Source organism: Phyllobates terribilis, unplaced genomic scaffold, assembly GCF_046119375.1.
Source record: "Phyllobates terribilis strain yellow unplaced genomic scaffold, ASM4611937v1 Scaffold_5__5_contigs__length_657084704, whole genome shotgun sequence".
NCBI lineage: Eukaryota > Metazoa > Chordata > Amphibia > Anura > Dendrobatidae > Phyllobates > Phyllobates terribilis.
Window position 1 is genome coordinate 370594918 of NW_027362765.1, and position 15536 is coordinate 370610453.

At 42.4% G+C, this 15536-nt stretch overlaps 1 protein-coding gene across 1 annotated transcript in view; it reads right to left on the reverse strand.

Moving 5' to 3' along the window:
* SORCS3 (sortilin related VPS10 domain containing receptor 3) overlaps nt 1-15282 on the reverse strand; it is a 921810-nt gene extending 906528 nt beyond the window's left edge. Inside the window, exon 1 of the mRNA XM_073684759.1 lies at nt 14103-15282. Coding sequence (XP_073540860.1) covers nt 14103-14774 — 672 coding nt within the window. The 5' untranslated portion in view covers nt 14775-15282. The remainder of the gene's footprint in view (nt 1-14102) is intronic.
* Between the last annotated feature and the right edge of the window lie 254 nt (nt 15283-15536).

The following is a 15536-nucleotide window of genomic DNA, read 5'->3' on the forward strand; positions in this document are numbered from 1 at the left end:
TCGTATAGTGCCAAAAGTGACCAGAGTGTAGTAATATCGTCATATAGTGCCAAAAGTGACCAGAGTGTAGTAATATCGTCACATAGAGCCAAAAGTGACCAAAATGTAGTAATATCGTCATATAGTGCCAAAAGTGACCAGAGGGTAGTAATATCGTCATATAGTGCCAAAAGTGACCAGAGGGTAGTAATATCGTCGTATAGTGCCAAAAGTGACCAGAATGTAGTAATATCGTCATATAGCGCCAAAAGTGACCAGAATGTAGTAATATCGTCATATAGCGCCAAAAGTGACCAGAGTGTAGTAATATCGTCATATAGTGCCAAAAGTGACCAGAGGGTAGTAATATCGTCGTATAGTGCCAAAAGTGACCAGAATGTAGTAATATCGTCATATAGCGCCAAAAGTGACCAGAGTGCAGTAATATCGTCATATAGCGCCAAAAGTGACCAGAATGTAGTAATATCGTCATACAGTGCCAAAAGTGACCAGAGGGTAGTAATATCATCATATAGTGCCAAAAGTGACCAGAGTGTAGTAATATCGTCATATAGTGCCAAAAGTGACCAGAGTGTAGTAATATCGTCATATAGTGCCAAAAGTGACCAGAGGGTAGTAATATCGTCGTATAGTGCCAAAAGTGACCAGAATGTAGTAATATCGTCATATAGTGCCAAAAGTGACCAGAGTGTAGTAATATCGTCATATAGTGCCAAAAGTGACCAGAGTGTAGTAATATCGTCATATAGTGCCAAAAGTGACCAGAGGGTAGTAATATCGTCATATAGTGCCAAAAGTGACCAGAGTGTAGTAATATCGTCATATAGCGCCAAAAGTGACCAGAATGTAGTAATATCGTCATATAGTGCCAAAAGTGACCAGAGGGTAGTAATATTGTCATATAGTGCCAAAAGTGACCAGAGTGTAGTAATATCGTCATATAGTGCCAAAAGTGACCAGAGGGTAGTAATATCGTCATATAGTGCCAAAAGTGACCAGAAGGTAGTAATATTGTCATATAGTGCCAAAAGTGACCAGAATGTAGTAATATCGTCATATAGCGCCAAAAGTGACCAGAATGTAGTAATATCGTCATATAGCGCCAAAAGTGACCAGAATGTAGTAATATCGTCATATAGTGCCAAAAGTGACCAGAGGGTAGTAATATCGTCATATAGTGCCAAAAGTGACCAGAGTGTAGTAATATCGTCATATAGTGCCAAAAGTGACCAGAGTGTAGTAATATCGTCATATAGTGCCAAAAGTGACCAGAGGGTAGTAATATTGTCATATAGTGCCAAAAGTGACCAGAATGTAGTAATATCGTCATATAGCGCCAAAAGTGACCAGAGTGCAGTAATATCGTCATATAGTGCCAAAAGTGACCAGAATGTAGCAATATCGTCGTATAGTGTCAAAAGTGACCAGAGGGTAGTAATATCATCATATAGTGCCAAAAGTGACCAGAGGGTAGTAATATCGTCATATAGAGCCAAAAGTGACCAGAATGTAGTAATATCGTCATATAGTGCCAAAAGTGACCAGAGTGCAGTAATATCGTCATATAGCGCCAAAAGTGACCAGAATGTAGTAATATCGTCGTATAGTGCCAAAAGTGACCAGAGTGTAGTAATATCGTCATTTAGTGCCAAAAGTGACCAGAGGGTAGTAATATCGTCATATAGTGCCAAAAGTGACCAGAGTGTAGTAATATCGTCATATAGTGCCAAAAGTGACCAGAGTGTAGTAATATCGTCATATAGTGCCAAAAGTGACCAGAGGGTAGTAATATCGTCGTATAGTGCCAAAAGTGACCAGAGTGTAGTAATATCGTCATATAGTGCCAAAAGTGACCAGAGTGTAGTAATATCGTCACATAGAGCCAAAAGTGACCAGAATGTAGTAATATCGTCATATAGTGCCAAAAGTGACCAGAGGGTAGTAATATCGTCGTATAGTGCCAAAAGTGACCAGAATGTAGTAATATCGTCATATAGCGCCAAAAGTGACCAGAGTGCAGTAATATCGTCATATAGCGCCAAAAGTGACCAGAATGTAGTAATATCGTCATACAGTGCCAAAAGTGACCAGAGGGTAGTAATATCGTCATATAGTGCCAAAAGTGACCAGAGGGTAGTAATATCGTCATACAGTGCCAAAAGTGACCAGAGTGTAGTAATATCGTCATACAGTGCCAAAAGTGACCAGAGTGTAGTAATATCGTCATATAGTGCCAAAAGTGACCAGAGGGTAGTAATATTGTCATACAGTGCCAAAAGTGACCAGAGGGTAGTAATATTGTCATATAGTGCCAAAAGTGACGAGAATGTAGAAATATCGTCATATAGTGCCAAAAGTGACCAGAGTGTAGTAATATCGTCGCATAGTGCCAAAAGTGACCAGAATGTAGTAATATCGTCGTATAGTGCCAAAAGTGACCAGAATGTAGTAATATCGTCGTATAGTGCCAAAAGTGACCAGAGTGTAGTAATATCGTCATATAGTGCCAAAAGTGACCAGAGTGTAGTAATATCGTCATATAGCACCAAAAGTGACCAGAATGTAGTAATATCGTCATATAGCGCCAAAAGTGACCAGAATGTAGTAACATAGTAACATAGTTTGTAAAGCCGAATAAAGACTTGCGTCCATCAAGTTCGACCTGTTAGTTCTGTAATTGCTAAAGTTGATCCAGAGAAGGGCAAAAACCCCAAATGATTTGGCCAATCTTCACCTGAGGAAAAATTCCCTCCCGACTCTAAAACCAGCAGTCAGAATAAATCCCTGTATCAACCTACTATTTTATTTTATTTTTAAGTATATGCTGAAATCTGCCTGGTATCTAGAAATGCATCCAGTCCCCGCTTGAACTGGTTTAGTGAATCCGACATTACCGTCTCCTCACTCAGTGAATTCCATATTCTCACTGCTCTTACCGTAAAGAACCCCTTCCTATGCTGGTGCTGGAACCTTTTCTCTTCCAGTCTTAGTGAGTGCCCTCTTGTTACCGTAATATCCCTCCTTTTGAACAAATCCCGGGCAAGATCTCTATACTGTCCCCTAACATATTTGTACACATTTATTATGTCCCCCCTCAACCTTCTCTTTTCCAGGCTGAATAGTCCTAGTTTTGCCAACCTCTCTGGGTATTGCAGTCCCTCCATTCCCTTTATTAATTTTGTTGCCCTCCTTTGTACCTTTTCAAGCTCATTTATATCCTTTCTATATATTGGGGCCCATAACTGAGCACAGTATTCCAAGTGTGGTCTGACCAGTGCTTTGTACAGTGGAAGAACAATGTTCTCATCCTTTGCAGCTATACCTCTTCTGATACATCCCATTACCCTGTTTGCCCTTACAGCAGCGGCCTGACTTTGGGCACTCCAATTTAGTTTGCTATCAATCAAGATGCCCAAGTCCAATCAAGATGCCCAAGTAATATCGTCATATAGTGCCAAAAGTGACCAGAGTGTAGTAATATCGTCATATAGTGCCAAAAGTGACCAGAGTGTAGTAATATCGTCATATAGTGCCAAAAGTGACCAGAGTGTAGTAATATCGCCATATAGTGCCAAAAGTGACCAGAGTGTAGTAATATCGCCATATAGTGCCAAAAGTGACCAGAGTGTAGTAATATCGCCATATAGTGCCAAAAGTGACCAGAATGTAGTAATATCGTCATATAGTGCCAAAAGTGACCAGAATGTAGTAATATCGTCATGCAGTGCCAATAGTGACCAGAGGGTAGTAATATCGTCATATAGTGCCAAAAGTGACCAGAGGGTAGTAATATCGTCATACAGTGCCAAAAGTGACCAGAGTGTAGTAATATCGCCATATAGTGCCAAAAGTGACCAGAGTGTAGTAATATCGCCATATAGTGCCAAAAGTGACCAGAGTGTAGTAATATCGCCATATAGTGCCAATAGTGACCAGAGGGTAGTAATATCGTCATATAGTGCCAAAAAGTGACTAGAGTGTAGTAATATCGTCATATAGTGCCAAAAAGTGACCAGAGTATAGTAATATCGTCATATAGCGCCAAAAAGTGACCAGGGTGTAGTAATATCGTCATATAGTGCCAAAAAGTGACTAGAGTGTAGTAATATAATCATATAGTGCCAAAAAGTGACCAGAGTGTAGTAATATCGTCATATAGTGCCAAAAGTGACCAGAGGGTAGTAATATCGTCAAATAGCGCCAAAAGTGACCAGAATGTAGTAATATCGTCATATAGTGCCAAAAGTGACCAGAGGGTAGTAATATCGTCATATAGTGCCAAAAGTGACCAGAGGGTAGTAATATCGTCATATAGCGCCAAAAGTGACCAGAGTGTAGTAATATCGTCATATAGTGCCAAAAAGTGACCAGAGTGTAGTAATATCGTCATATAGCGCCAAAAGTGACCAGAGTGTAGTAATATCGTCATATAGTGCCAAAAAGTGACCAGAGTGTAGTAATATCGTCATATAGCGCCAAAAAGTGACCAGGGTGTAGTAATATCGTCATATAGCGCCAAAAGTGACCAGAGGGTAGTAATATCGTCATATAGCGTCAAAAGTGACCAGAGGGTAGTAATATCGTCATATAGCGCCAAAAGTGACCAGAGTGTAGTAATATCGTCATATAGTGCCAAAAAGTGACCAGAGTGTAGTAATATCGTCATATAGCGCCAAAAGTGACCAGAGTGTAGTAATATCGTCATATAGCGCCAAAAAGTGACCAGGGTGTAGTAATATCGTCATATAGCGCCAAAAGTGACTAGAGTGTAGTAATATCGTCATATAGTGCCAAAAAGTGACCAGAGTGTAGTAATATCGTCATATAGCGCCAAAAAGTGACCAGGGTGTAGTAATATCGTCATATAGTGCCAAAAAGTGACTAGAGTGTAGTAATATAATCATATAGTGCCAAAAAGTGACCAGAGTGTAGTAATATCGTCATATAGTGCCAAAAGTGACCAGAGGGTAGTAATATCGTCATATAGTGCCAAAAGTGACCAGAGTGTAGTAATATCGTCATATAGTGCCAAAAAGTGACCAGAGTGTAGTAATATCGTCATATAGTGCCAAAAGTGACCAGAGTGTAGTAATATCGTCATATAGTGCCAAAAAGTGACCAGAGTGTAGTAATATCGTCATATAGCGCCAAAAAGTGACCAGGGTGTAGTAATATCGTCATATAGCGCCAAAAGTGACTAGAGTGTAGTAATATCGTCATATAGTGCCAAAAAGTGACCAGAGTGTAGTAATATCGTCATATAGCGCCAAAAAGTGACCAGGGTGTAGTAATATCGTCATATAGTGCCAAAAAGTGACTAGAGTGTAGTAATATAATCATATAGTGCCAAAAAGTGACCAGAGTGTAGTAATATCGTCATATAGTGCCAAAAGTGACCAGAGGGTAGTAATATCGTCATATAGCGCCAAAAGTGACCAGAGTGTAGTAATATCGTCATATAGTGCCAAAAGTGACCAGAGTGTAGTTATATCGTCATATAGCGCCAAAAAGTGACCAGGGTGTAGTAATATCGTCATATAGTGCCAAAAAGTGACTAGAGTGTAGTAATATAATCATATAGTGCCAAAAAGTGACCAGAGTGTAGTAATATCGTCATATAGTGCCAAAAGTGACCAGGGTGTAGTAATATCGTCATATAGTGCCAAAAGTGACCAGAGTGTAGTTATATCGTCATATAGTGCCAAAAGTGACCAGAATGTAGTAATATCGTCATGCAGTGCCAAAAGTGACCAGAATGTAGTAATATCGTCATATAGTGCCAAAAAGTGACCAAATAAGGAAGAACCGAAAAATACCAAAATACTTTAGTAAAATAAATTAATATCCAATATTAATCAATAATAATGATTTTATTAGCACAAAATAAAAGCTACAAAGAACATAACCCAAAGACATAATGAAAAGTGGAGCATTGGCAAAATGGAGCGAGAAGTTGCCAAGTGATTGTGGAAAAATAATATAACAAGAATAAATATAAATCTATTCATGTATATAATAAAGCAGGGCTGATTGAGCTAAAATAGAAATATACATTTGATATCTGAGCCAAAATAAAGTATTTGAATAAATAATTAATTTCATGTGATATAAATAAAATAAGATATAGAATTAATAGCACAATATACAATATAGTGCAATGACTGAATAGTCAGAATAGGCTGTGTGCACATGTTGCATTTTTGCTGTATTTTTTCAGTGCAGATTTGTCACAAAACCTGAAGGATTACCTGATGCAGCAAAGTGAAGGAGAATCCTGAAGTCTCGTGCACACGTTGCTTATTTTTTCTTGCAGATTTGGTGCAGATTGAAATCTACAGCATCAATTCTTTGCTGCAGATTTTACCCCGTACTAATGAGTGGAGGAAAATCTGCACCAAAAACGCATCAAAAAAAGCATCTATTTTATGCAGCTTTTTTCCTGCCAAGAGATGCAGACATGGTGCAAAAATTTCTGCACCAAATACTTAGCGTGTGCACACAGCATTATAAACTCTGCTTAGTCTGACAAGGTGAATCAAAAACGATTTAACCCATGAAAACCTTTAGGTAGAGATGAAACCTGAAAACCTGCAGTTATATTGAATGACGACTTCCCGCTTCGCTGGCACGCACCCTGACGCGCGTTTTGCCTACTGCTTCCTCATGGGGTGACGTGGAAGGGGAGTCAGCAAGAGGTTCATATGTTACATTGATTAATAACTGCGCCAATGGAAAGTCTCCACCCCCTTGTCAATCACAACTATAACATCAGCCCCTCTACTCAAAGATCCTTCTCTATTTGCTAATGATAAAGACAGTGACGAGGATTTCATTACTTGGAGGTGATTAGTTGGTTGTAATTCAGATTTCAGTACTTGGTGCTGTGAGTTTCCGCTGAGGGAGGGAGACAAAGTAACTGGTCGGGGATCCACAACCATGGCTGCTGCAAAACCCTCAAAAGGGGGAAAAGATCTAGAATTATAAGAAAACCGCTTACTTATGTCCCTGACGTCCACCTCCAAACCTGGACGTTCCAGTCCAGAAGTACAATATGCACTAATAGGGTTTGCGCCAGGTTTGGAGGTTCTCCCCTCTTGATAGGGCAAAGGATACATGTCCAGTCGCTTGGGGTCTGAGTGCTCTGAGCCCTGTATGAATGGGTGGAGGTTGAGCATGCGCACCGTGGCTATCTCCGACAGTCCCATAGAGAATGAATAATGCGCATGCTCAACTTCCACTTCAGTCAGACAGAGCTCTTCAATGCCCCATGTTTAGGATCAGTGGGGGTCCCAGCAGTCAGACCCCCAGCGCTTGGGAAGATATCCTATAGGGCCACAACATTATCAAGCAAAGCTGAGCCATCACAATAAAGAAGCTGCTGGGGATATCCATCAAAAAATTGTCTTTTGTGACTCGGCGTTGCTGAAAGAGGCAGTGAGTTGGCAGAAATTGAAAACGACACTGTGTTCCAAAAATTGCACAAAAATTTGGGCGCAAATTTATAGCACCAAGTAATGATGAATGTGGAGGATTAAGGAGGTAAGTTATTATGAGGGGACTTTTTAGAATCGAGTTTCCTTGTGTCTTTGCTGCCGTCATTTGTGCTAAATTTAACAAAGTGTCGCACAATGTTTGATGCACTTCGCATCTCCAGATCCAGTATTATGCTTCTGTCTAGAGATATTACTGCACTTTTTTTGGGGGGGAAGGAGGTCTTTTAAAAAAAAATAAAAAAAGTAATAATTTATAAATCTGGCTATAACCTCACTTGCATTGTTAACTACTTTTTCAGGAGTGCTGAAAGGAGGATAAGACCCCGTTCACACGTCCGCTTAAAAAAACGTAGGCGTGAGACGGTCCGTATGGTTTTCTGTTGGTCGTCTGTGTGTACATGTACATGTACGTGTGTATATGTGAAAACGGACGACACATGTACCGGAGACACGTACATGTAAAGGTGGTCAAGATATATCCTCCACTAAGAATTAAAAAGTATTGATATGATTGTCCCCAACAAATTATTTAAAAAAGGTGGGAAAAAAAGTTACAAATTCTTTCTGTCCTGAAATATCCAGAGCAGCATTCAATATTCTGCTGCATGCTTTTTGGAAACAAGGTTGTCAGCACCCCAGTAATAACATAACTAAGCCCCTAGGATCCAGCAGAAGATTACTCTTCCTACATCGGGTTAATGGACGGTGCTTAGTAATCATTATACAGGTTCCCATATTACTTATTACACCCACCGCCCAAGTCGCAGCGTACAGGCAGCGGGTGATCCAACATCTCACATTCGGTACGTTTTGGGCCACGTCTTGTATCCCACCAGGAGACCCCTGCAGGCTCTAAATCGCAGTGAGATTTCGGGGTGGGGCACTCGTGCGGTATTTTCACTTTGCCTAATCTGTCACTTTAAATATTGCTACATTATGAGAAAAAAGTAACATTTGTATCAAACTAATATCTCATCTCCAGTACAAGGTGGGTGAGGAGGCATGCTGAGAGTTGTAGTTCCCTAACAGTACGAGAGCCGCAAGTTGCAACAAATAATTTCGATATTGTAAAAGCCAATGAAGAAGTGACAGCGCGGCTGACAGCGCAGGTGAATCACTGCGGATAGAAAGTTTTCCCGATTCTAAATTACACCTATTTCCACCTTAATAACAGGCTGAAAATAGCGATTTTCGTATCTCGTTCTTCTATCGTAAAAAATAGAAAAAACATGTACATCACTTGGCGGAACAAACGTAATTACACACTGAATTCAGAAGCAACGCTCGGCACCGGCGGCACGGAGAGTCTGAAGAACAGCTATAAGATTATTGGAGATGTTCAAGATGATATTCACTGCAAGAAAACCACAAACCGTCCCTTGATTAAGGCGCTGCGCTCAAGAGGCATCCATCATTGTAAAGGCAGCTGGGAGGACTGGACCATCGTCATCCTGTGGATGGATGGACGGATGGATGGATGGATGGATGGATGGACGGACAGATGGAAAGGTGGATGGATGGATGGATGGATGGATGGACAGATGGAAAGGTGGATGGATGGATGGACGGATGGACGGATGGATGGACGGATGGAAAGGTGGATGGATGGATGGATGGGTGAATGGATTGATGGATGGACATAACATTGGTGCTGCCACACAGGGACCCAAGAGGTAAGGGGGCCACTATCACCTCCAAACCAGCAAGTGGCTTCTGTCCCAGACACATTATTAGACTGCAAAGGGCCCTTGCAGAAAGGTCCTCTTCTGTCCGTGTCCACCACTGGATGGATGGATGGATGGATGGACAGATTAATAGATAAGAAAGAAAAGAAAATGGGCAGTACTCAATTCCATGAAAAAAAAATGGTATTTATTGGCCCATGTGAACAGGTGGCATCATTTTGGCTCAAGGGCAAGTGAGCCTTTGTCAAACCAAAATGTTGCCACCTGTTCACATGGGCCAATAAATACACATACATGTACCATAGGGTGGTGAGTTGCATCCTGTGGGCCGGCTCATGTACCTGCACTTTTGCTTGTGCTGCTTCATTTTTCTTTTCTACATAAATACATGGATAGAACAAACGATAGAACAATCTAGAATGATGGATGGAAGGATGGATGGACTGAGGATAACCGTCAGATATACACATAATGACAGATCACACTTTGCTGCAGCAGGGACTGACGTCATCTGACAGCTCCACGTGAAGATATTTTGGGTGTTGACATTTTCCACCTCTGAGAATGGTTCTATAGATGCTCTCCTCTCTCTCCTCTCCGCACTCTGCTCTTCTCTCCTATCTCTCCTCTCCGCACTCTGCTCTTCTCTCCTCTCTCTCCTCCCCGCACTCTACTCTCCTCTCTCTCCTCAATGCACTCTCCTCTCCTCTCTCTCCTCTCCTTTCTCTCCTCTCCGCACTCTACTCTCCTCTCTCTCCTCTCCGCACTCAGCTCTTCTCTCCTCTCCGCACTCTGCTCTTCTCTCCTCTCTGCACTCTACTCTCCTCTCTCTCTCCTCAACGCACTCTACTCTCCTCTCTCTCCTCTCCGCACTCTACTCTCCTCTCTCTCCTCTCCGCACTCTACTCTCCTCTCCGCACTCTGCTCTTCTCTCCTCTCTGCACTTCTCTACTCTCCTCTCCGCACTCTGCTCTCCTCTCTCTCCTCTCCGCACTCTCCTCTCCTCTCTCTCCTCTCCTCCTCTACGCACTCTGCTCTACTCTCTCGGCTCTCCGCACTGTGTTCTCTCCTCTCTTCTCTCTCCTCTATGCACTCTGCTCTCCTCTCTCTCTTCTCTCCTCTCTGAGACTGTACAAACCCATAACATAGAGTCCTCTCACCAGTGAGAGCCGTGGGCAGCCCAGTGCTGCCATGTTAGTGAGCGGCCAGATGATGACGACGCTCATCTTGACCCACCAATGATTAGGAGCAGCAACAATCCTCAGGGCTGCTCCGGATCCATATGTGACCTCACTATAATCCACCTGCTTCCAACACCATTATTACTGGCCTCTTTTAGGCTCTCTATCCCTTAAGCTTTTAGAGCGTAATCTTCTGGGGCAAGGTGTCCCTCACTTTCCAGAACTAAAATAACCAAAACTCTCTGCAGACACTGAACAAGCAGTAAACACTCCAAGATTTTACCTTCTACAATCATTTTGCAGAATTTGCACATCTGGAGTATAATACAAGGTAAGTAATATAATGTATGTGCAGAATGACTGCACCAGCAGAATAGTGAGCGCAGCTCTGGAGTATAATACAGGAGGTAACTCAGGATCAGTAATGTAATGTATGTGCAGAATGACTGCACCAGCAGAATAGTGAGCGCAGCTCTGGAGTATAATACAGGAGGTAACTCAGGATCAGTAATGTAATGTATGTACACAGTGACTGTACCAGCAGAATAGTGAGTGCAGCTCTGGAGTATAATACAGGATATAACTCAGGATTAGTAATGTAATGTATGTACACAGTGACTGCACCAGCAGAATAGTGAGTGCAGCTCTGGAGTATAATACAGGATGTAACTCAGGATCAGTACAGAATCAGTAATGTATTGTATGTACACAGTGACTGCACCAGCAGAATAGTGAGTGCAGCTCTGGAGTATAATACAGGAGGTAACTCAGGATCAGTACAGGATCAGTAGATACATATTAGTTATAATAAGCTATGGCCATTGATGATCTATCCTATTGATCAGTGGAAAAAAACACCCAGTGCTTCCTTAGTTACCAGTGGAATTTTCTGTCTTCTATAACATGAAATGGAAACGTAGACGAGACTGGATTATTGCTGGGACTTTACAGTCACTAGTTACTGAACATGATGTTTAAAGGAATATCTTATGTGACAAAACAACCGACTGAAAAAAGAATTGAGGAACATTTCTTCTGGATCGATAGAATTGCAGCTTTCCGGATCCGCCGTTCTGTGCAGTAACGCTGCTCCTCATACACATATCGCTGCATAACTAATAGAATTTACCTTTCAGTAATCTGAATAGCTGGTGGCAAACTGACAACTCATCCTTCAATAGAGGCTGGAGATACATCACGCAAATAAAGGATCAGTTTATATCTGTATAATTCATTATCTTAATGGTTATATCTCCTTTAGAGCAAGACGATGAAAAATTCTGGAGTTTGGGAATATTTTGCATTATTCATGACAAATTTCTACAGATCCCACTTGGTTTCTCATCTTTGGTGCCATGTCTGTGTTAGTGTCAGTCTTTACTGTTGTTCTGGAATTGCATTTACTCTGCATAATGGGGGTAGAAATGGCACTAATGACTAGTCAATTATGAAAAACACTCACATTTCAGATTGCTATCTGTAAAACAAGACATTATTTTTGTACCATAAACAGAAGTTTTGGCATTGATATGCTCATCACCGGTGACATCGACTGAACTATTAGGGCAGTTGGGGGGTGATTGGAACAACATTGAGCAGAGACCCCAAAGAAGGAGGCATAACTGTATCAACAAGTAAGAAAAAAAGACATTAATTCCATTTTTACTTTGCTATATAATAAAATAACAATGAAATAGATTAAATAAATAAACAATGTAAAAATAAACAAAAGTAAATGAAATAATACAATAAAAATAATAGCATGTAATAAAAAAAAATCAAGAAAAAAAAGTCTAGTGATCAGTAAAGGACTGCAAATCCCACAGTATCTGGACTAAGACTTTGTGCAACAATCCTTAACCTGGCTGCTTATAGCGGAGGAGATGATGGGTGGAGTAGTTGACACCTACGAGCTGTAGAAACCCTTCACTTGGCTACATCTAGTGGTGTCTAACACTAATGCACAGAAGACACAAATCAGTGACATTAAGACAGAAAAAAAGTCAAATATTAAAATAAAAATGTTTCCATTCTAAGAAACTTAACTGAGTAACATTTATACATTTCAACATTTCTTGATTTTATGTTATGCCTCTAAACACGAATAATATCATTATTTATCTGCAGAAATAAATTTATGAATTGACAAAATAATTGAAAATTGCGGTTTCGACATTTCTAGAGATGTTATATAGTTTCCTGCACAAAATAATATTAAATGAGCTGTTAACAAAATTAGATTTTATAAGATTTTTGTTTCAATAATTGGAGGAAATAGGACGGGGATTACACTTTAGTGAGATACAAGGATGGCGAAAGCTGCCAGGTGAGCGACAGGCAGGTGTCTGCCATAGATATCAGCTGCAAACATGATTGATGCAAGACTCGTATAAACCCCTGTTCACATTCATCCAAACCCAACCTAGATATTGCACCTTTATATGAATGTGACTTTCCCTTTAAGATTACAATGACCACAGTGGGACCATTTGTCCAACCTCCTCACCAAATACCATAGAAGGGTCTCAGATAACCCCTCAATTTCCAGCCTGAGAATACAGGACACTATGAAGAGTCTTATTTAAATGAAGAGATTACATATATTGTCTCCCAAAATTGGATAAAATCCCACGTTAGGGCAATAGGAATGAATCAAAGGGCTAATCTACCTAGAATTACATCATATCACATGAAAACACAGCAGAATGATTTACAACATGGATTTTCTTCTTTTTTTTTTTTTTTATTCCCAACAAATATATTCTGTAGTAGAAATAGAGATTTCAAGGGCGCCACCTGCTGGTAGATTTAGTGAATCGCAGTCCAAAAAAATAAAGTGCAACACTCTCTTGGACAATGCAGTTTCTACAGTAAAGATGAATCTGCTTAATCAGGGAGTCTGGGACCCTCTGATGTCTGTGGAGGGTCCTTCGAGCTGTGAGTATTCTGATATAACTAGCCAGGGCTTTAATTAACCCATTCACCCCCAGTGACATTTTATTGCAGTTATATTGCATATATGCAGTCTGGCTTTGCAGAAAATTAAAGAGTCAAATGACAGATCGTCTCCTAATGCTATGATAAACTATGAAGCCTTGGTAGCAGACAGCATTAACCCCTTATTCCCTGCATTGATAAGACACATTCCTCCCCCCAAATCAATGGACACAGACATGGTGAGCTCTCTCCCTGAGGACAATGTCATGTCTGTAGGGTCTCTCTGAACTTGGGAGGAAACAGAGATGGGTTAAAGCTATAAATCAGACAGGGCTGTGAATGGTGAGACATTGGTACGCTGAGCACATCCAGAAGGCAGTGCCAGGTATTGTGGAGCAGACATAAAGGGGAGCTCTGGGCTCCATAGCAGGGTGCTGGCAATACCTGAGAGCAGACAGAAAGCAGGAGGATACATGTATCAAACAAAACCCTAGTGGGTCCAATAGTTCCCAGACAGCCCTGTTTAAGAACCACTAGTCCCAGCATGCCCACTTGGCTTGCAATGTTGACATTAAGAATCTCATATGAAGAAAGCAGATTATTCCTGCACAGTGGCTGTAAGACCCTGCAGCATGTGCGCCTCCATATATACATATTCCATATATTCCCAGAAGGGACCCCTTAAGAATGAAACTTGCAACATTGTAACAAGACTGTTTGACATTTGTGGATTGAATGGATGGAAATGGATCTTGAATCTACAGCATGTTGGCATGACAAGACTGGCATTGAGGAGGGGTACTCACACTGCTGTTGTGCCCCCCAGTCCAGTGAACCATGGCTTGGTTATGAGCTGAGTCTCCAGTCAGGGGGAAACTGGTGCTGCTAAGCCTCATCTCCTCCATCCTGGCTCGGTTAAACCTTCCATCTTCCTTGGACCCTTTGCTATCAGATCTTCTGATCTTCTGCCCCTCCATAGGAAAGCTTGTGAGAGGGTCCTCCTCACTGGGGTCAGACGGCAGCAAGATCTCCTTGCCAAGTCTGCTGACCCCAGATTGGTCTCTCCTCACCCTGGTCCACCACCTTCTACTTTCCTTGCTCTCACCCACAATATGAGCAGCTCTGGGGTCTTTCCTGCCAGGGCTACTTCTCCTGGTGGGGTATAAAGTTGACTCCTGGTTGTCAGACCCTGTTTTGAGGTCTCCTGGCTCATTGCCACTGACAACCTGTAGTTGGAGGACTTCTTGCCTTTCTCCCCCATCATCTCCGCTTGAGTTCTGGAGAAGTTCCCTGACCACCCTTGGGTGCCCCATGTCCCCCCTTAGTAATCCATGATCCCTCTGCTGGATCCCGGTGTGACAGCGGATGCAAGTGATGTCCCCACTGGTGGAAGAGGCACAGAGCAGAAGATAGATCCGCAGGCATAATCCCACCAGGCTGGAGGAGCAAAGACCCAATCTTCTGAGGGGTTCCATCATGATGGTCCTGGGGTCCCTTTTTCTGCCCAACTCAGTCTCATCTACGGCTGTTGTTATTGGGAAGAATGAGGATTTCTGCTGAAAAGTGCTTGGAAATGTGATGAAGTGAAGTGAGCCCCCACATGGGGAAGAACCGAACTGAAGCCAAGTGTCAGGAGCCCAAACCGGAGCAAGTCAGGGCGATTCAGAAGCCGCCATCCCTCAGCCTGAGCAGCTTCACACCCAGCGGCAGCTCCGGCAGCGGATCGCAGGCGGCACAGGAGACTTTACAGAGGTCTCATCAGAGCATCTTCCCAGGGCTTGGTGCAGAAGGCTGAATGGGGGCTCTGTGCAGGGGTCCTACAGGCTGCAGACAGCTCCTCATCCCACCCACAGACAGCAGCTGCCGCCGCCACAGATCTGAGCAGGATGTGATCAGCCAGATGCAAGAAGGTGCGAGGCTTCTCCTCAATAGCTGCTGTCATCACTGTGAGCAAGACTCAGAGGAGCAGGTCCAGCCCCCAGCATGGCAGGGGGAGCAGAGACATCTGGGGGAGAAGGTCCAGCCTCCAGCATGGCAGGGGGAGCAGGTCCAGCCTCCAGCATGGTAGGGGGAGCAGACACATCTGGGGGAGCAGGTCCAGCCTCCAGCATATCAGGGGGAGCATAGACATCTGGGGGAGCAGGTCCAGCCTCCAGCATGGCAGGGGGAGCAGAGACATCTGGGGGAGCAGGTCCAGCCCCCAACATGGCAGGGGGAGCAGAGACATCTGGGGGATCAGG